At 58.0% G+C, this 18,821-nt stretch overlaps 4 protein-coding genes and 1 pseudogene across 5 annotated transcripts; 3 read left to right on the plus strand and 2 right to left on the minus strand.

The window, feature by feature from the left end:
* Window positions 1-200: 200 nt before the first annotated feature.
* Window positions 201-1,761, minus strand: CTHT_0067620 (annotated as a pseudogene; the record flags this gene model as incomplete). Its single annotated transcript has 2 exons — window positions 201-991; window positions 1,452-1,761. Coding segments are annotated over 2 exons (1,101 nt in total).
* Window positions 1,762-2,199: 438 nt separating this feature from the next.
* Window positions 2,200-3,303, plus strand: CTHT_0067630 (uncharacterized protein; the record flags this gene model as incomplete). Its single annotated transcript, XM_006696991.1, has 2 exons — window positions 2,200-2,529; window positions 2,599-3,303. 2 exons carry the CDS (start codon window positions 2,200-2,202, stop codon window positions 3,301-3,303), a joined length of 1,035 nt encoding a protein of 344 aa, XP_006697054.1.
* A 591-nt stretch (window positions 3,304-3,894) lies between these two features.
* CTHT_0067640 (uncharacterized protein) lies at window positions 3,895-5,318 on the plus strand (the record flags this gene model as incomplete). Its single annotated transcript, XM_006696992.1, has 2 exons — window positions 3,895-3,927; window positions 3,996-5,318. The coding sequence occupies 2 exons, from the start codon at window positions 3,895-3,897 to the stop codon at window positions 5,316-5,318; spliced, it is 1,356 nt and encodes a 451-aa protein (XP_006697055.1).
* A 388-nt stretch (window positions 5,319-5,706) lies between these two features.
* Window positions 5,707-9,936, minus strand: CTHT_0067650 (phospholipid-transporting ATPase-like protein; the record flags this gene model as incomplete). Its single annotated transcript, XM_006696993.1, has 2 exons — window positions 5,707-5,824; window positions 6,017-9,936. The coding sequence occupies 2 exons, from the start codon at window positions 9,934-9,936 to the stop codon at window positions 5,707-5,709; spliced, it is 4,038 nt and encodes a 1,345-aa protein (XP_006697056.1).
* A 1,523-nt stretch (window positions 9,937-11,459) lies between these two features.
* Window positions 11,460-18,636, plus strand: CTHT_0067660 (putative COPII coat protein; the record flags this gene model as incomplete). Its single annotated transcript, XM_006696994.1, has 3 exons — window positions 11,460-16,693; window positions 16,810-17,924; window positions 18,023-18,636. The coding sequence occupies 3 exons, from the start codon at window positions 11,460-11,462 to the stop codon at window positions 18,634-18,636; spliced, it is 6,963 nt and encodes a 2,320-aa protein (XP_006697057.1).
* Window positions 18,637-18,821: the final 185 nt, after the last annotated feature.

Below are 18,821 nucleotides of genomic sequence, written 5' to 3' on the forward strand. Positions count from 1 at the left end.
GTTTTGGCCTCTGGGAGGCTTGATATGGCATGTCACCGTTTGACAGCATTCTTTTTTTTGGGGGGAGATTATATTCGTGACAACCTTTGAAAAGGTGCCTAATATGTTCTCTCCTACCTTCCCATTTCCATTCCTCAGGGTATCTATCCAACCGAAACCTCACTCTCAACCTACCATTTCCCAACTTCATTTCCCACTTCTCATACTTCTTTATCCGCCTTTCTTCGCAAATAAACCCCCCTCCCCTCCCCAACCCCCCTAACCCTCACCTTCCCCGTCTCCCTCCCTCCTTCTCTCTTAACATCAACCTCTCTATACTCCTCCCTCTCCTGTCCCATCTCAGCCCATTCCCCCGTCCCATCCGACCCCAACGATGGGTCGTCCCTCCAGATCTCCACTTCATACCCCAACTCTTTGGTGAGGGTCTCACAGGAAAGTGCTGTGCTTGCGACGCGAAGGGCTTGCTCCAGGTCGCCGACTTCGAAGAATGCGTGGCGCGGGTACAGCGGGGTGGTTAAGAGGGAGAGAAGGAGGGGGTAGAAGATGTCGGAGGGGTGTGTCGGGTCGTAGAGTTGGGTCCAGGGGACGCGGGGTTGAGGGGGAAAGGATGGAGGTTGAGATTGGGTGTGTGACGCGAACCCAGACGCTCTCTCAGGCTGAACCTGAGAAGAGAAAGTTTCCAAAAGGGGATGGTTGGGGACTAAAGCGAGTTTTGGCTCGAAATTGCGCACTGAGCGGGTGGTTTGGGTCGCAAAGCCGCGGTGGGAGATGTATGGCGGGTTGCAGACCAGTAAATCAATGGGTTGGCCGTCAGGAGGGTGCATGGAGGGGGACAGAGGGGAGAATATGTTGCCTTGGTGGATGGTGAAGGTATACTTTCTGCTCTTGGGATCTTTTTCTTCCCCTGACATCAAGCCTGGCTCTGACCTTAACCCTAGCCCCGAGCCCAACCCCTTTACTGGGTTTAATCTCGACTCTTCTGAGTCGGTCTCTGTCAAGGGGAGAGGCAGAATCCCCTTTTTAACATTCAATATCAGATTTTCTCTCGCCAATTTTACAGCCCTAGGTGAGATATCCATAGCATGGATGTGAATGTCCGGCAGGGATGCAACACGTCGGCGTGGTGTGCCAAAGGGGGGATTGTATAGCGAGTGAAGCAGGAGAAGTGGGATGCATCCTGTGCCTGTGCAGAGGTCTATTATGTAGATTGGGCGTTTTCTGGAAGTTTTTTGGATGAGGTCGGCGTGGAGGAGACGGGCGAGGTGGATGGTGTAAGTTTCTGTTTCTGGTCTTTATGTGGAAAGGATACAAGTTAGTTCCGAGTCGCAGCATCTCTCATCCTCCTAATACTGCGGCCCACTCTCTGGTCAAGTAGAGGGCGAAAAACTCCCATTTTCGAACCAAGGATACTGAACAGGGGGCTCACCTAGGAATCAAAACCCCTTTCTTACACCTCACCTCCAGCTCCCCAAACGGCTGGCTCCCAAGAACATACTGCAGCGGTACTCCCTTCGCTCTCTCCTTGCACAAACGAAAGAGCTCGATTTCGATCTGCTCCTCATTTTTCAGCTTCTTCCCGCTCAAAGATGATGCTCCTTCGGTTGACAGGCCCGCATCTTGTTGCTCGAGGAGGTGTTCCCTCATCCAGCGAACTTCATTCTTTGCTGACTCCAGATCCCGGCAGACGGGTAGGATCAAGGCCGCATGTGGAGAGACGCGTTGGCGGCAGTACCATATGAGACGGGGAGCAAGACGGGGCATGGCTGATGATGGGCTGTGTTGCGTATTAACGAGGGTCATAAGATTGAGAGGGTTGAGAGGGAGCTTACCAGGAGATGGTGGATGACGAGAATATCTTCTTATAAAAATAGACAAAAAAAAGAGCAGGGTCTTTCATAAAGTTAAGCACATCATCGAGAAAAGAAATTATTTGCTTTAATACAGCATGATTATCGGAATCAATTTGACAAAATCGCTAGAGTTCAAAAGTTCTTTCATCCCGTACACTTACTTACAGCTGAGTCTGGAGTGTGTCGCGATAATGCAACTACCGAGTTGAGATAAATCTCTATCCCCCGCTACTCGCATCCCGGACTATCGGGCACCAGCCATCAAGGTCCTCCCTCTCTCCACCGAAAATCATCCTCAACCTCATCGTCCTCACCAATTTCCCCTTCCTTCACCACCACGCAACTCATAATGACTCTCCTCCCCCGACTCTATCGCATTCTACCCCAGGGTCTTCCCTCTCCCTCATCCATCTTCCATCGAACCCTCACCACCAAAAAACCACCCTTCCCCACAATCCCAACATGCCCTTCCCCAACTTGCCCCTGCACCCCAACCCCGGAAGGGCTAGACATCGACCGCACATCTCCCCTCAACGGCGTCATGCCCGTATACGCCCAACAAGTTCTCATCTGCACGGGACGTGACGACTGGGCAAGCAAGATCGAGGAGGAGAATGAGGGCAGGAATTTAGCAAACGATCTCAAGAGAGTGATGGGACGAGGAGGGAGGTGGTGTGATGTAAGTTTTTTTTTTTTTTTTCTAATTTCAGGATCTTTTTGTTCTGGTTGATAGTGACATTACGAGTAGCCATTTCACAACGTCTCGCCGTTGAATACCTCACTGCCGTCGTCACCTCCACCAGCCAACCATGAGGAGTCGGAAGAATCAACGTCGGTATACATCCTCCCACAATTCAAGTACATCCCCTTCGTTCCCAGCAATTCCCCCTCCCACTTGGAGGCCCTGGTACGAGGGTTCTTGTTACCCGACCGTCTGCACCCCGCCCATGACGGCCTGTCGCCCGATCAACGAGACCTGCTCACGCGTAAGCCCGAGTTTCAGTCCCAGCTACGGGGCGTGCGTGATGTGAAGGACGTGATGATCCTCATTTGCGGACACGGCGGACGTGATGAGCGGTGTGGAGTCTACGGACCTTTACTGAGGGACGAGTTCCGGAAAGTCCTCCCAGGGAAGGGAGTGGAAGTTCTTGAAAGCCCCGTGAGAGTCGAAAGAGAAGCTGCCACTACTGAACAGAAACAGACAGCGCGTGTTGGATTAGTCAGCCACGTCGGCGGGCACAAGTTTGCGGGCAATGTGATTGTGTATGTGCCTCCTGGGGCGAGGACGATTGAAGGGGGCGAGAATCCGCTGGAAGGGTGCGGGATTTGGTATGGACGTGTTGAGCCGAGGCATGTGGAGGGGATTGTGGAGGAGACTGTAATGAGGGGAAAGGTGATTGAGGAGCTATTTAGAGGAGGGATCAATAGGAGAGGGGAGATTTTGAGGATTTAGAGGCAGAGAGGATAGAAAATGGCTTAGAAGGTTAGAAGGGACCTTGGATCTCCTGATATTAAAGGATACATGAGTGTTTATAGAGAGGGGAAGTGTATATAGTAGAGTGGGTTAGACAAACATATATATATATATATATTATATGTACTTTGTATTTATACCCAAAACTCGGACAGGATATTCCATTGACGGGTACCCCCTCCCTCATTATACCCATAACTCTTGGCGTTTCAGGACCCTGATTATGCATCTAACCGGCTCATCTCAACCTCAATTTCGCTCACATCTCTCCACTCTTACACCTCCCTCAACTCTAACTCTCCCAGCATTATACCATCCCAACGATGAACGGCATCCCCCGACAATCTTTCCTCACACGGCGAGTGCTTAACAACCACTCAGCCCTCTCATCAACCTTTTTAAATCCTTTAAACCCGACCACTGCGCGACTTACCTTACGCCATCACCCTCGAATAGCCCAGCTCAATCAGCGACACTATCTCTACGTCTACTACCCCTTCCGCAACCTCTCCACAACCACCCCTTTATCCTCTCCGGAAGCCGAATCATCCGGATCCTCAAAACCCAACCATGACCCTCAAGACTCATCCCGAAAAGCCCGCCGTCTGCTCGTTCCCGTTGCCTTAATATCAACATGTGCTCTACTAATCTTAACTCTCTCCCCGCCTAAGTCGTTACGGTCTCTAAACGATGAGACCTTCACCCGGTACCGCGTCACGTCCAGACAGAACCTTTCCCAAATGACCGATGGTGGGGTAACCAAAACAGGGGAGGGGTTTATCCTCACTCTGGCGCCGTCAACCCCCATCCCGGTGTTGTTGAACCGGTCGGCCGCGGTGCTGAGTCGGGTGTGGGATGAGTTTGGGGGGTGCTGGAGTGTCGAGGTGAAGCAGCCTTTTATTCAGGTTGCTAGGGAGTATACCCCTTTGCCTCCGCTCGGCATTCAAGCGTCAGCCGAGGGGAGGAGGGACGATGGGCAGGAAGGACAAAAGGGGGAGTACGAGTACGAGTTTGGATGGCTCAGCCCATCAGCTTGGGGAAAGGCATGGGAGAGGTTGACTGGCAGGGGCGAGGTTCGACTCTTCGTCCGGCGCCTCCAAGGCGAGACCTCTCGTTGGCTGGCTGGGTTGAGCGTCGGGGACGAGGTTGAGTTGCGGGGCCCAAGATTGGGGTTTGATATCCGCCGACGTCTCGGTCTCGACCTCAGCGCCAGCACCTCGGTTGAAGTTCCTCAACAGCAGCAAGCCGGCGATACCAGCACGAGTGGAGAGGGTACGACACCATCATCAAAAAAGAGGATCGTCTTCCTCGCCGGCGGAACGGGTATCGCCCCCGCCATCCAAACAGCCCACGCTCTCTTCTCTCCCCACACCCGGAAGAGTCCCTCTTCAAAAGACGTGGAAATGCATATCCTATGGGCCTCCCGTCGACGCGCCGACTGCTCTCCGTCGTCACCCATCATCCAAATGCTCGACACACTCGTCGCAGAGTCCAACGGGAGGTTCAGCTACACCTGTACTGTCGACGAGGAGGGGACGTTTATCACCCCCAAGAATGTTGCCAAGGCAGTTGGGTTGGCTTCCTCTGCTGGAGTAAGGGAGAACAAGGGGTGGTTTAGCTGGCTCTGGCTCTGGGGTTCCAGCCAACAAGCTACACTTCCAGCTCACCAGACCGTCGGGAGCTCATCAAAGTGCAGATATCACTCGCCCTCTGTGCTAGCCCTCTCCTCCGACAAGGAAGACACACGCTGGGAGGGGCAGAGCAAGGAATCTCGTCCCATCCACTCCGACTCGGAACCCTGCCAATGCCATGACAAGGCCACCGGGAAGAACCTCTTAATGGTCTCTGGTCCGGAGGGTTTCGTCAACCATTTCGTGGGGGAGAAAGTCTGGGCTAGGGGGAGAGAGCTGCAGGGGCGTGTGGGAGGGGTCGTTGGAGAGCTGGTGAGGAAAAATAAAAATTGGGAGGCAGAGTGGTTGGTCTTGAAGTTGTAAGCATGCTTGCCCTGAGAGGTTGGAGAGCTGAAAGAAGGGGAGGGGAGAGGGGGGGTTTGGGGGGGTAAGGATAGAGAAAGAGGACCCGAGGGACGACCGACCTCATAAGAAACTTGGATCCCTGAAAGAGGGTTTAAATCTAAACCTACCTATCAACATCATCAACCGTAGCACATATAACAAATGATATCCCAGCATAGACAGCGAAACAGCGAAATATATACCTTCTCATCAAACCTCAGAACGAATTCGATCATCAATATAAACACTTGAGAAAAAAAAAAAAAAAAAAAGAAAGCAAGTCTTGCAACTAACCCAAGGACAATGCAAACCCCCATTCGCCCACTGTCTAACCTCTACCCCTCCCCCCCCCCCCCGCCTACCCCCCCTAAACACTCTGCACCTTCCGATACGAAGGCGGCTTCATCGTTCGCCGAATCACCTTGGCCGCGTATGTTGGGATAAGCGACATGGCGCCGATGGCGGCGACACGCCAGTAGAAGCCCCTATTCAAGTCTGTTAGCACAGATCCTCACAGAGAAACACAGCTAAGGCAAACAGTAGTGCCCCTTCAACCCAACCCCAAGGGGAACAAATCTAATTTTTTTTAATTTTAAAAAAGAAAAGAAAAAGAAAAGGGGCGGGAAAGGTTTGGGGGAGGGGAGGGGGGGGGGGAGGGGGAAAAGGGAGAAACTTACAAAGTTAACAAAAACTCCAAATCAAAATATCCCCCCAAGAACGGCACGCTCCCCACAAATACCACAAAAGTTCCCAAAATCGACACTACCATCACCCAATGCCACGTGGTAATCTCAATCGCCACCATCAACAGCTCATTCAGCACCAGCACCGTATAACTGACCGCTACCATCCTCGGCCCGTCTACTTCCGTCAGCACCTGAGCCAGCCCCTGGATCAAGCACCCCTGGTAGATGGACACCAGCACCCAGCCGAAGAAGGTGCGGTATGACAGCGAGCGACCTTCGGTGAGTTCCTTGTAGAGTTCAGGATACAGATTGGCAAGGGCCTCGTCCACGTCCGTGTCTAGCACGAGAGAGAGGACCGGCGCGGCCGTGTAAACAGTCGCATAGCCCACCATCAACCAGTCTTTGTACAAACCTTCTGGCTCGAAGCCTAGCGCGATGGAGTACACCGTCTGACAGACCGCAATGATCAACCCCCTGTGAATCACAAACTGTGCCAGCTTCGCACTCCTCTTATAGCTATTCCTCCCGTGCCAGACGAGCAGCTTGACCAGGTGACAAAACTGGGTGATGGAAAAATCGGCCGCCAGACTCGCCTGTCGCCCTTCTTTCCCGACGATGCCGACGCCCACGTCCGCCGCCTGGATCATGCTCACGTCGTTGCCTCCATCCCCGATACAGCACACGCGCTTGGAGGTGAACTGCTTGATCAGCGTCGCCACGTCGGCCTTTTGCGTGGGGGAGCAGCGGCAGGCTACCACGGCGGGCAGGGTGACCGCCACGGAAACGAACTCCGTCCGCAGGTGGGTGAGGTACAGACTCAGCGACTCGCCGTCGATCAGCAGGCAGGAGTCGGGCTTCGAGCGGAGCAGATCGAGATGTTCGAGGGCTGTGTCCCTCCGTCGGAGTTTGGCCACCGTGTGGATGTACTGTCCCCGGGCGACCAGTTTGCTCGAGACGGCGACGCAGCGGGCTGTTTCCACCTTGTCGCCGGTGAGCATCCAGATTTTGATGCCTGCGTTGCGGAGCAACTCGAGCGAAGGTTTTACGTCCTTCTGGAGTTTGTCCTCGACACCCGTGACGCCCAACAACTCGAGATCATGCTCGAGGTACTGCGCGACGACGGCTTGCATGCCCGCGTCGCGGGCCGTGATAGCCAGCGAGGCTTCATGATACTGCGCCGCGAAGGCGGCATACTCTGACGAAGACAGCCGCTTGCGGCCGACGACCAGAGTCCGCAACCCCTCCCGCGCCATGTTGGCCGTCTCCTCGTCCAGCCAGTCGTTGGCGGCCACGATGGACGACATGACGGTGTCGGCGCCTTTTTGGTAGAACCAGATCTCGCCCGACCCGCTGTCATCCTGCAGCCGCTCCTGGAACTGCACGATGATACCCATGCGCTTGCCTTCGGACGTGAACGGGAAGATGTCCAGGATGCGGACCTTGACGACGACCCGGCCGGTTTCGGTTGATTCGAGAACCATGCTGGTCCGATCGCGGTAGGCGAGGCGCAACCCGACCGATTCCGTCCAACGCACGATGGCGATCTCGTCGGGCGAGCTGGCCTGGTAGGAGTTGACGCTGTTGCCGTGATCGTCTTGGTCGGTGGTGGGGGTGACGTTGTGGCAGAGGGCGAGAGCGAGCACCACGTCCCGAACACGCGAGCCGATCTCGCGACGGGTGCGCGTAGCGCCGATGTTGCCGGCAGCCGCCGACAACGAGGAAGAAGGAGTAGCCAGATGATTCGGCGAAGCAGTATGAAACCCCTGCCGTACATACGCCGCGACCTCGTCCATGGCATCATTCGCGTACGACACGGTGCCGACATGGATCTTTTTCATCTCCATCTCGTTCTGTGTCAGGGTGCCCGTCTTGTCTGACAGCAGGTACTCGATCCGGCCCAGATCTTCGGGTATAGTACTAGTCCTGACCACCGCTCCCGGAATGCCGGGATCGTTCTGTATGAACCTCGAGTACGCGCTCTTTCCGAGATCGAGGTTCACCCTCAGACTAATCGGCACGATCGTCGAGAAGAGCACCAAGAACCTCATAATCTTAACATACCAGACGTTCCCCTCCTGGTTGCGAAACCCTTGCAACGCGACGAGGATGACAGACAGCGCCAGCGTCAAAAAGCACAAAATCTTTGTGAGCGAGTTGATTTCGTACTCGAGCAGTCCCGTCTTCGACCTCGACGGGGCAGTCGACAGCGCGGAGCGTGTCTGCGGACCCGTGTAGATGACCACGGCGAGAGTGGTCGCGTGTGAGGCGATGACCGTGTTCGCCCACGCGGTGTTATCGATAGACAGCGGCGCCGCCTTGACCAGTCCGTTGGTGTCGTCGTCCTCCGCACCACTCGCGGTGAAGGACTCGCCGCTCATGGCGTCTTGTCGGGAGGGGAGAAGCTCCAGGGTGCCGACAAACTCGTTTACTTTGCGATCTGGCTTGCCGGCGGTGACGCGCAGGCGGACGAGGTCGCGGGTAGGGAGGTTCTGGGAGAGGGGAGAGGCTAAGCGCAGTTTCCAGTCAGTTTCGCCGTCGAGTTGGTCCGTTCTGATGAACGTCTCCCCGTTCGACGCGCCGCTGCCTGGTCTGCTGCTGCTGCTGCTGCTACTGCTGCTGCTGTCGTGGTCGATGAGCAGAGACTCGTCCTCATGCTTGCTGTGTGAATCCGATAAGCACTTGAGGATGATCACGTCGGCGGGGACGCGGTGACCCTTGCTCAGCTTGAGCACGTCGCCGACCTTGAGGTCTTTGGATTTCTTCTTGATCTCGGTAACGCGCCAGCCGCGACCGTCGTTCTCGGTTGATTCCTCCTCCTCTTGGATATCGGCCAGCCTATCCCTCTCGGCAACATATCGCCCGTTGCTCCCCTTCTTGCGCGAGTGCAACGCTCTCCTCTGCCTGGTACCGGGCCTACCCGCCTCGGAGTCAAACTGCAACACGGTGTACTCCTCCGAATTAGCCTCGTTGTCCCTCCTCCGCCTCTCCACGTCATCATACGCCTCTTTTCCCAGCGTAATCACCAGCACGAACGCCAGCGGCGCGATGTACGTCGACAGGTACCCGATCCGAAGCGCCGGAATCGCCTGTGATAGGGCGACCAGCAAAAAGTACATGTTGAAGAAGAAGCTGAACTCATTGTACAGTGTAACAGGCAGGAAACTCCAGGCCGTGTACTTTGCGTTGGAGACGATGTTTGGTGGGAAGCGTGTTGATTGCGTGGATCCAACCGCGACCAGCCTCGACGCCGATGGGTCGTCGTCTTCTTTGTCGAGGTCCTCGTCTCGTTTACGTTGGACCTCGGCTGGAACTCTCCCGGTCAATCTTGATACCCATCCCCGCCAGCCGCTCACCCCGCGCAGGGCATCCCCCGCGAGGGAGGAGTGTCTCCTATGATGTCTCTTCCCCGACCCATCACTCAACAACGGCGCCTCATCACTATTCCCAGCGCTTCCGCCCCCGTCTGAATACCGCGGGTTACTCCCGCTCGGCCCTTCCCCCGCGTTATGGCTCCTCAGCAGTGCCTCGGTGTCGTCATCCCCGCGACTGTGCCCCAGCCCATACCCCGACCCCGAGAAGGATCTTTTTGTGCCGGCGGCGTTGCGGCGCAGGCCGCGCATGCGGAGCGTGCGGAGGGCGATGCGGGGGGCGGAAGACTCGGTTAGGGAGGATTCGCGGGAGTGAGAGTGGCCGAGGGAGGTATGATGGCCGCCTAGTAGACCCTTGCGGGAGGTTGAGGAGTCGGAATGGTGATGGGAGGGTTGGTGGTGATGGGTTGGTTGCGGGTCGAGCTCTTCGAGGTCGAGGTCGAGATCGAGATCGGTTTCGGAGTCGTCGGAAGGGGATGGAGGGGGAGAGCGAGAGTGATCTGGAGGCTTGGGGGGGGTATGAGAAGTTGATGGGGGTGGCATTACTTGGCCGGGTGCTGGCCGCGCCGCGGGGCTCGACGTTCAAGAAGTCTCGGTTTTTTTTTCTTTTTTTTTCTTTCTTTTTTTCTTTGCTGCTTTGAGAGCCTGACCTGCAGGAGATGTAGACGTGAATAGATGTCGCCGTCGTGGCTCACAAAAGCATGTGAGTGTTTACGTCTCGAGAGGACGACGGCGAGGTTGGCGATATTTGCTAGCGGTCTGCGTGGCGCAGGCACATTTCTTGACTGTAAAACGTCAGCGATGACTTACGCTGCCACTGGCCAGATGGCAAGTTTTTTTTTTTGGTGTCTCAGTGTTGCACTCTTAACTCTCAACCAGACGGAAGAAAGAAGAGAAAAAGAAGAAGAAAAAAAGGAAGAAAGAATGTTTTTTTTTGTGTCTCACTCTGACGACAGCAAGTCCAAGGTTGCAAGTTGCAGGAGCGCCTAGGGCCCAGGCTTAACTGTTGCAGCAGCGCAGCAGCACAACGCACAGCAGCCATGCATGAGGCAACCATCCCGCGGCTGCCGTGGCCTTGGCGACACAGTGCCAAGTGACCTTGCTCCAGCTGGCTAAGCGCTATCCACACTGTGCCTCCCCAAAAAAGATCTGCACGTGCTGGGGATGCGGGGTATTCCTGGTCTGTGCACGTAATATCTGTTAAGACTGAAGCGGGGGCTGTCAGCCAAGATCCTAACAAGTCGGGACCCCGATAACACCTGAGTACGTGCAGCAGAGGACAGGTTGCCCTCGACCAATGGTCGGGGGCCAATCCTAGAGCAGGCTATACTTCTCCTATCGATGGCCACCCCCGATGGGGCCTGGGCTGGGCTGCATGGCTTGAGCCTGGGCCACGCGCTGATGTACTGCAGTGATGCCAACTTGCAACTTGCAACACTCGCAGTAGGACGAAGGAGATTCTTGAGCGTCAAACCCTTTGGCATTTCATTGCTGCACTGCCATTTCATCACACGGCGAAGATGTTTTGTTGCTAGCCGTGTTGTACAGTACGTGTGCCTGTTTCCCCCTTCCTCAATTTTTTGGTTTATAATTTTTTTGGGAATTTATTTTTATTTTTATTTTTATTTTTATTTTTATTTTGTTTTTTTTTGTTTTTTTTATTCTTATTTCCCCCTCCCCTTTTAACCAACAGGGGGGTCAGCCGACGCGCCCTCAGCCAAATCGCCGGGGCTGATGCCACAGCAGTTGGCTTCTCCTGATCTCGATCTCCGATCTTTCGATCCCCCCGTGGCCAATCGAGGCGGGCTGATCTTTGATCTGATCCGATCGCTTCCTCGGCACACTGCCATTGCCATTGCTTCAAGATACAGAATACGTACTAATTCTTCTCCGTTCACACAGTCCCTTGTTTTGCGCGCCGTGCCCTGCGCGCATCATAGATACCTACCTACGCACCATTATACGGATGCACAGCTTTTTACTTATTAGCCTGAACTAAACACCTAATTTTTGCTTCGTTCCTCGAATAACGACGACGACGCTCGTCCGAACACTAGACAGTAACAATGTCATCCGATACGCCATCGGCGTCGTGGCATCCCGCCATGATGCCCAATTCGTCCGCCGATGTCGAGATTCAGCCAGAGCCGGCTCTGACACAGGCCCAGAGGGCGGGAGCTAGCGCCAGCGATATGCAGCTTGAGAGTGATAACAAAGAAGACGGCTTCGATGCGTGGTTCACCGACCAGGACCTGCATCAGGAAGGGGGCCAGGACAATTGGTTTGACGAGGTCGCTCAGACGGAGGCCGCTCCGAAGATCGCACAGCCAGAGCCGACTGCGGAGGCAGAGCAGCCTGCGATTGCAGAGACGGCACAGCAAGAGCTGCCAGAAACGAGTCACGCTGATCCGGAAGCACAGCTGGAGTCAGCGCCTGCGCAACAGACAAGTCATGTCGACCCTGAAGCCCAGGTGCCGGAACCTGCTGCGCAGCCAGAGCTTCCCGACGCTGAGTCGCCGCAGTCAGAGTCGGAGCAGCAGAGCTATCCCGATCCTGGAGCACAGCCAGTGCTTCCAGAGCAGCCTATGACGGCAGAGACAGAGCTAGTGCAGGTTCAGGCCGCTGCGGCTGGGGAGATGGAACCTCAGGCTGCCGCACCAGAACCAGCTCTCGAGGCGGCAGAGGCTGGAGTTACGGAGCCTCTCCAGCTTGAAGAAACCCAACCTCCTGCATCTGCTCAGCCAGAGGCCACTCCTGAAGCCACTCAACCAGCATCTGAACAAGATCCCAATCAGCTCGAGTCCGCCGAACCTACAGAACTCCAACCCGAGACCACTCAACCCGCAGAGCCAGAGCCAGAGCCAGAGCCCGAGCCCGAGCCCGAGCCCGAGCCCGAGCAGCCACAAACCCCCCACTCCTCCCATCCCGAACCCCAAGACCTCGCCTCCCCCGAGCCGGGCCCCCTCTCTAGCGCCGCCCTCAAGCACTTCAGCACACAATCCTTCACCCGCACACGCGTGCCCCACGAAGCGAGCTGGAGCGACGACGGCGAGGAGTGGCGCAGTCCCCGCGCCGAGTCCGACAACGCCAAGGATCCGTTCAAGTTCCTGGCGGAGAGCAACCGGTCGAACTCGTTTCCTTTGGTCTCGTCGCCTATTAATGAGGTTGCTGCGGAAGAGGGGTTTGGGTTTGGGGATAACTTGGAACAAGAGCAGCAGGAGATTCCTCGGCAGCAGCTGGCGTTTAGTGAGGCGGAGGATTTGATAAGGGATATTGAGCGCGAGGAGTTGGAGGAGGAGAAGGGAGGGATGCCGGAGGCGGCGTCGGTGACAATTCAAGAGCTGGAGAGGGCGCCAACGATGGATGCGCGGTTTGAAGAGGGCGTGCCGCTTGTGTCGCAGCAGCAGGAGAATGCTGCTCCGAGTCAGGCGGTTGATGATCTCTTTGCGGATGATGGGGCCGATGAGGATGACTTCTTTAGTAATGTCCGCAAGGAGGAAGCCCAGCCTGAGCCCCAGCCGTTGCAGCGGAAGACGACCATGGATGTGTTGAGCCAGTTGGGCGCTGGGACGGTGCAGCCGGGGGTTGAGACTATCCAAGAGGAGGAAGAAGAAGAAGAGGAGGAGGAGGAGGAGGAGGAGGAGGAGGAGGAGGAGAAGGAGAAGGAGAAGGAGAAGGAGAAGGAGAAGGAGAAGGATAAGGAGGAGGCTGAGCCGGAGCAAGTTAAGGCAGAGCAAGCTCGGGCTAAGGTTGAGGAAGAGACTCCTCAGCCAGCCCAAGCAAAGGTCGAGCCTGAACCCAAGGAGACCAAGGAGGAGGAGAACCTCGACGCCAAATGGAAGGAGATGTTTGCCGACGACGAAGGGCTTCTGCTCGACGACGAGGAGCCCAAGGTCGATGCTGCCAACTTCCTTGGGAGCGATGATGAGGGGCTGCTGGAGGATGAGCCTCAACCTGCTTCTGCCCTTGCCCCTGCTGTTCCAGCCTCTCTCCCTACTACGACTGCTGCCACTGCCGCTCCTACGACGACGACGATGACGACGACGATGACGACGACGACGACGACGACGATGACAACCGCTGCTCCTGCGCCGAACCCCTATGTCCCGGCCCAACCTGCCCAGAGACAAGTTTCGAACCCCTACGTACCTGCGACAACCGCAGTGCCAGCTCCCCCGACTCCCACGAACCCCTACCTCCCGACCGCCCCAGCTCTCACGGCAGCAGTTCCCACGCCAACCCCCTTTTCCGTTACCTCAACGGTTCCCCCAGCGCCAGCTCCGGCTCCAGCCCCGACGTACGGTTACAGCGCGACGCCCCAGTACGCCGCCGCGCCGCCGCAGCCGCAAAAGAAGGCCGAGAGCTTCGTCGAAAAGTCCAAGGGCGGCTATCAGTCGCCGTACGATCTCCCCATGGAGGTTGTCAAGGTCAAGCCGCGCGCTGCTTCCTCGCAGCGGTCTGCTCCAGCGCCGACGCCCTCGGCCCCGCCTCGTAGTGCGAGCTTCCAGGCTCATCCCCCGCCGCCCCCCGCGAGGACGGCGTCGCGTCCTGGGTCGAGCCATTCTTCTGGGCCCCCGAGCGCTACCAGCGCTAAGCCAAGACAGGAGAGCTTCTTCGAAGAACTCCCTATTATCACCAAGGCCCGGCCGTCCTCGCGCACGAGCCACAAGTCGCAGTCTCCCACGCAGTTGAGCCCGTATGGGCCTCCTCAGACGGCGCCCCCGCCCATGGCATCGCCGCCTATGGCCTCTCCTCCGCCACATGCTCCCCCGACGTCGGCCCCGGCCGAGCCTGAAATCCCCAAGCTTGTCCCCCCCGCACGGGTCAATCCGTACGCCCAGCTGAGCACCAGCCCTGCTCTCTCGCCCGTGGCGCCGCCTGCCTCGACAAGTCGGTACTCGCCCGCTCCCCCGGGCAGCTCAGGCCTCGGCCCTATTCCGGCGCCCCCTTCGAGCCGGTACTCCCCTGCTCCCCCCGGCTCTCGCAACGTCAGTGGCAGCTACGGCCCCGTGGCAGGTGGCCCGCCAATCTTGCCTCACCAGCCGCGCACGTCGAGCCCGCTGGCTCATTTCGAGATTACCCACGATCGGACACGTCCTCACTCCTCGCTGCCGCCTACCAGGGAGGTCGACGAGGAGGATACCGCTAAGGCCCAGGTCTCGCCTCGTGCAGCGGGTCCTGCGTCCCCGCCGATCTCAAGATATGCTGCCCCCCCGCCACAGGCAGCTAGGCAAACCCCGCCCCCAAGGCCGCCTGCGCCGACGACGGCGGGGCTTGTCGTCTCGCCGCCTCGTCGGGCGGCCTCGAGTTACAGTCCGCTGGCCCCGGCTGCGGCGGATCTGGTTCCCCCTCCGCGTTCACAGACTCAGTCCCCCGGCTCGTCGTTGTACGGCTCACGCGGGGTGAAGGCCGAACCTGTCCCGCGTCCGTCGTCTGTGCATGGGGGGGCCTCGCCCCCGGGTGTTACACGCGCTGCTGCGGCGGTGCCTAGACCCAGGGCGCCGTCGCTCAATCCAAACGTCATCCCGCCGACGGATGGCCGCGAACAAGACCCCCTCCAGCGCTGGCGCGGCTGTCCCCTCATCGCGTGGGGCGTCGGCGGCACGGTTGTCACCATGTTCCCTAAGGAGGTGCCCCGGTACGGGATGACCATGGGGGGTACGGCCGCCGGCGTGGTCCGCAGCCCCGGGGAGGTGAAAGTCAAGAGTGTGAAGGAGATTTTGCCGCTCGAGGAAAGACTGGCGAAGTTCCCCGGTCCGCTGAAGGGCAAGGGGAAGAAGAAGGAGGTGCTGGGGTGGTTGAGCCAGGGCATCGAGGGATTAGAGAAGGAGCTTGCGGTGTCGAGGGTCGGGGTTTATGTGGATTGGGGGGAGGAGAGGAGGAAGACGGAGGAGAGGGTGCTTTTGTGGAGGGTGTTGAGGTTGTTCGTGGAGAATGATGGGGCCTTGGAGGGGAGTCCGGCCGTGGTGAAGGCGGCGAGGGAGATACTCACGCCGAGCGTCCCCGGGGGGGATAATAACAACGAGGAGAGTGTACCGCCGTATGGGAATGGGGCGAATGGGCTGTCGCCCGCGACGGGCATGGCGCCGGATGCGGTCAGCTCGGCGGTGGTGGAGGACATCCGCAGGCATTTGCTGCGCGGGGATATTGAGAAGGCTGTCTGGGCAGCGGTCGACCAGCGGCTGTGGGGACATGCTTTGCTCCTGGCGAATGCGCTGGCTCCGCCGCTCTACAGACAGGTCGCGCAGGAGTTCGTCAAGAAGGAGGTCAACTTCCCGGGACACAACAACGAATCCCTCGCGGCGCTGTATGCCGTGTTGTCCGGCAACCATGAGGAGAGCGTCGACGAGCTGGTGCCGGTGCATGCTCGGGCCGGGCTGCAGCTCCTGGCTAAAGATGCGGCCGGTCCGGGGGCGAAGGTCGGCGCCGACGTCGAGGCTGGCCTGGACAAGTGGCGCGAGACGCTGTCTCTCATCCTGTCGAACCGCACGCCGGAAGACGGACGCGCGATTCGTGCCCTAGGCGTCCTCCTCGCGTCCTACGGCCGCGCCGACGCCGCGCACGTGTGTTTCCTCTTTGCCCGCGCGCACACAGTCTTTGGCGGGCTGGATGACCCCGCCGCGCAGTTTGTCTTGCTGGGGGCGGACCACCGCAAGCCGGGTGTGGAAGTCGCTCGCGAGATTGAGGCGTTGCTGCTGAGCGAGGTGTACGAGTACGGGCTGAGTCTGGCGGCTGGAGCGAGTGGAGGGGCGTTTGTTGGATGCCCGCATCTCGCGGGTTACAAGTTGCAACATGCGCTTACGCTGGCGGAGTATGGATACCGCGATAAGGCGCTAGCGTATTGTGATGCCATTGCCGCCGCGATCACGGCGCAGACGCGACGGTCGGTGTATCACCATGCGCTGCTGGAGACCGCGGTTGAGGATCTCATGCGCCGGCTTAAACAGGCGCCGTCTACTGAGTCTAGCGGGTCAAGTTGGCTGCCCAAGGCACCGAGCATGGGCAAGGTGTCGGATACGATGTGGAGTCGGTTCAATAAGTTCGTTGCGGGGGATGATGATGAGGATTCGGCGACGGGCGCTGGGGCGAATGGCGAGGAGGCTGCCGGGCCGTTCGCGCGGGTTGGAGCGGGCACACCCACGATTAGCAGGGTGCCAAGCTCGAATAATCTGGAGATGTTCGGGTCGGCCGCCGTACCGAGCTATGGGGTCCCGGCGGGAGCTAATGGCCCGGTGCCGGTGCCGGTGCCGGTGCCCGCGGCGGTGGTACCACCGGTGCCGGCGACGAGAGCCGCGTCAAGGTATGCCCCTCCCCCTGGCCCTGGCGCGGGCCCAACCTCTGCCCCTGGGGGGCGACGGCAAGGCCGTTTAGTTCGTCCTCATCGGCGTCAGCTGCGTATGCCCCCCCTCCCCCCAGGCCGGGTATTGAACGCACATCAAGCGAGCTCTCCCGCATGTCTGTTGAGATTCCCGCCCGCAGGAGTATCGACATGCAGAAGGGTTCTGGCAGCGGGGCGTACAGCCCGGTTAGGAGCGGCAGTCCCGCGGTTGGGTATCCTCCGGCGTCTCAGCCGGTGCATAGGTCGGGGAGTCCGTACACGCCGGTGCAGTACCAGCCGGCACAGGGGCTGGGAATGGGGCAGCAGGGGATGGAGAGTCCGTACACGCCGGCGACGACGGGGACGGGCACGACGATTGTGGGGTCTCCGCCGGTACAGGGGCAGCAGGGGTATAAGCCGCCGAGCATGACGTCTTATCAGCCCACACCCGCCGAGGAGGAGAATAAGCCTGCTGGAGGGTACGAACCGCCCAGCATGACCCCCTACGCGCCGGAGGAGCCAAAGACAAGCACCTACGAACCTCCCTCCATGACGCCATACCAGCCTGCTGCTTCTGAAGAGAGCAAGCCCAGCACCTACGAACCCCCCTCCTCCTCCTTAACACCCTACTCCTCCTCCCTAGAAGACGACAACAATAAGCGCACATCAGGAGGCTACGAACCGCCCTCCCTAACCCCCTACGAAACCGCCACCGAGGGTTCAAGCCGCAAGTCCTATGCCCCGTCTTCTGTGACCCTCACCCCGTACGAAACCCCTCCCGAGGAGCCCAACTCTAACTCCAACTCCAACTCCAACTCCAACTCCAACTCTAAGCAGGAAGAAAACGGGAATGGGTATGGTGGTGGCGGGTACCAACCGCCGGAGTATGGGAGCTACCAACCATATGGGTACGGTGGGTATGAGCCTCCGTCGTATGAACCCGGTCCGGAATCATCATCGTCGTCTTCTTCTGAGTCAGAGGATGAGGAAGGAGGTGATGGGGAGAAGAAGAAGAAGAAGGACAAGGAGAAACAGAAGAAGAAGAAGAAGAAGAAGAGGGGGATTATGTATGATGATGAAGATGATGATTTCCCTACGGTCACGACCTCTACACCGAGAGCAGAGACTGGGGTTGGGAGTGTTAAGGAAAAGACGAAGGAGGAGAAAGATCGAGAGAATGAGGAGATGTTTAGACGGATTGCGGAGGAGGATGGTAAGTTTTTTTTTTTTTTGCCTACCAAATAACATACCCCTAAACTCTACTAGCAAAAAAAAAAAAAAAAAAAAAAAAACTAGCTAACAAATATCCAGCCAAACGCGCCGAAGCCGCCAAGGCTCAGCAATCTCAAAAACGCGGCTGGGGCTTCACCTCTTGGCTCCCCTTCGGCAAAAAGGACGCCTCTTCTAACACTCAGGATGGAACCCCCGGAAAACCAATCAAAGCCAAGCTCGGCGAACCCAACCAGTTCTACTACGACCCGGAGCTCAAGCGCTGGGTCAACAAGAACGCACCGCAAACCGCCGAGAAGAAGGTTACGCCCCCGCCGCCGAGGGCAAGTTCCGTCCCGCCGGGAGGGGCTGCAAATAAACCTCCTGCTGGGGGACCACCGACTCCGGGGTCGGGGACGGGCACACCGCCTGCTGCGGCGGCCGGAGGGGCGCCGCCTATGATTAGGAGCGCGAGTGGTATGTCGACTGCTAGTGCCCCTCCTTCAAGCACGGGTACGAAGCCGCCTACTGCAGGTGGACCACCTCCGCCGGCGGCAGGAGGGCCGCCGAAGCCGAAGCCGAGCTTGAGCAGCTCGAATAGTATTGATGATTTGTTGGGACCGGCTGGGCTGCCGCCGAGAAGGGGGGCGGGTGGTGCTGCGGCGAAGAAGAAGGGTAGAGGAGCGAGGTATGTGGATGTTATGAGCAAGGAGTAACTGGGCGAAGGTATCATTCGTAAGGGTTTGGTGGAGGGGATGAGCGAAAGAGGGAGAGGGAGGGGAGATGGGTTTGGGTTGGTAAGGTGAGCTGAAGCGCAAGGGTTAGGGTTGAGTAAGATGGGTAGAGGATGGCTTACGGTTCAGGTACGTTAATGAGAAAAGGGAAAGAGGGGGGGAGGGGG

The sequence above is a fragment of the Thermochaetoides thermophila genome, assembly GCF_000221225.1.
Source record: "Thermochaetoides thermophila DSM 1495 unplaced genomic scaffold scf7180000011822, whole genome shotgun sequence".
NCBI lineage: Eukaryota > Fungi > Ascomycota > Sordariomycetes > Sordariales > Chaetomiaceae > Thermochaetoides > Thermochaetoides thermophila.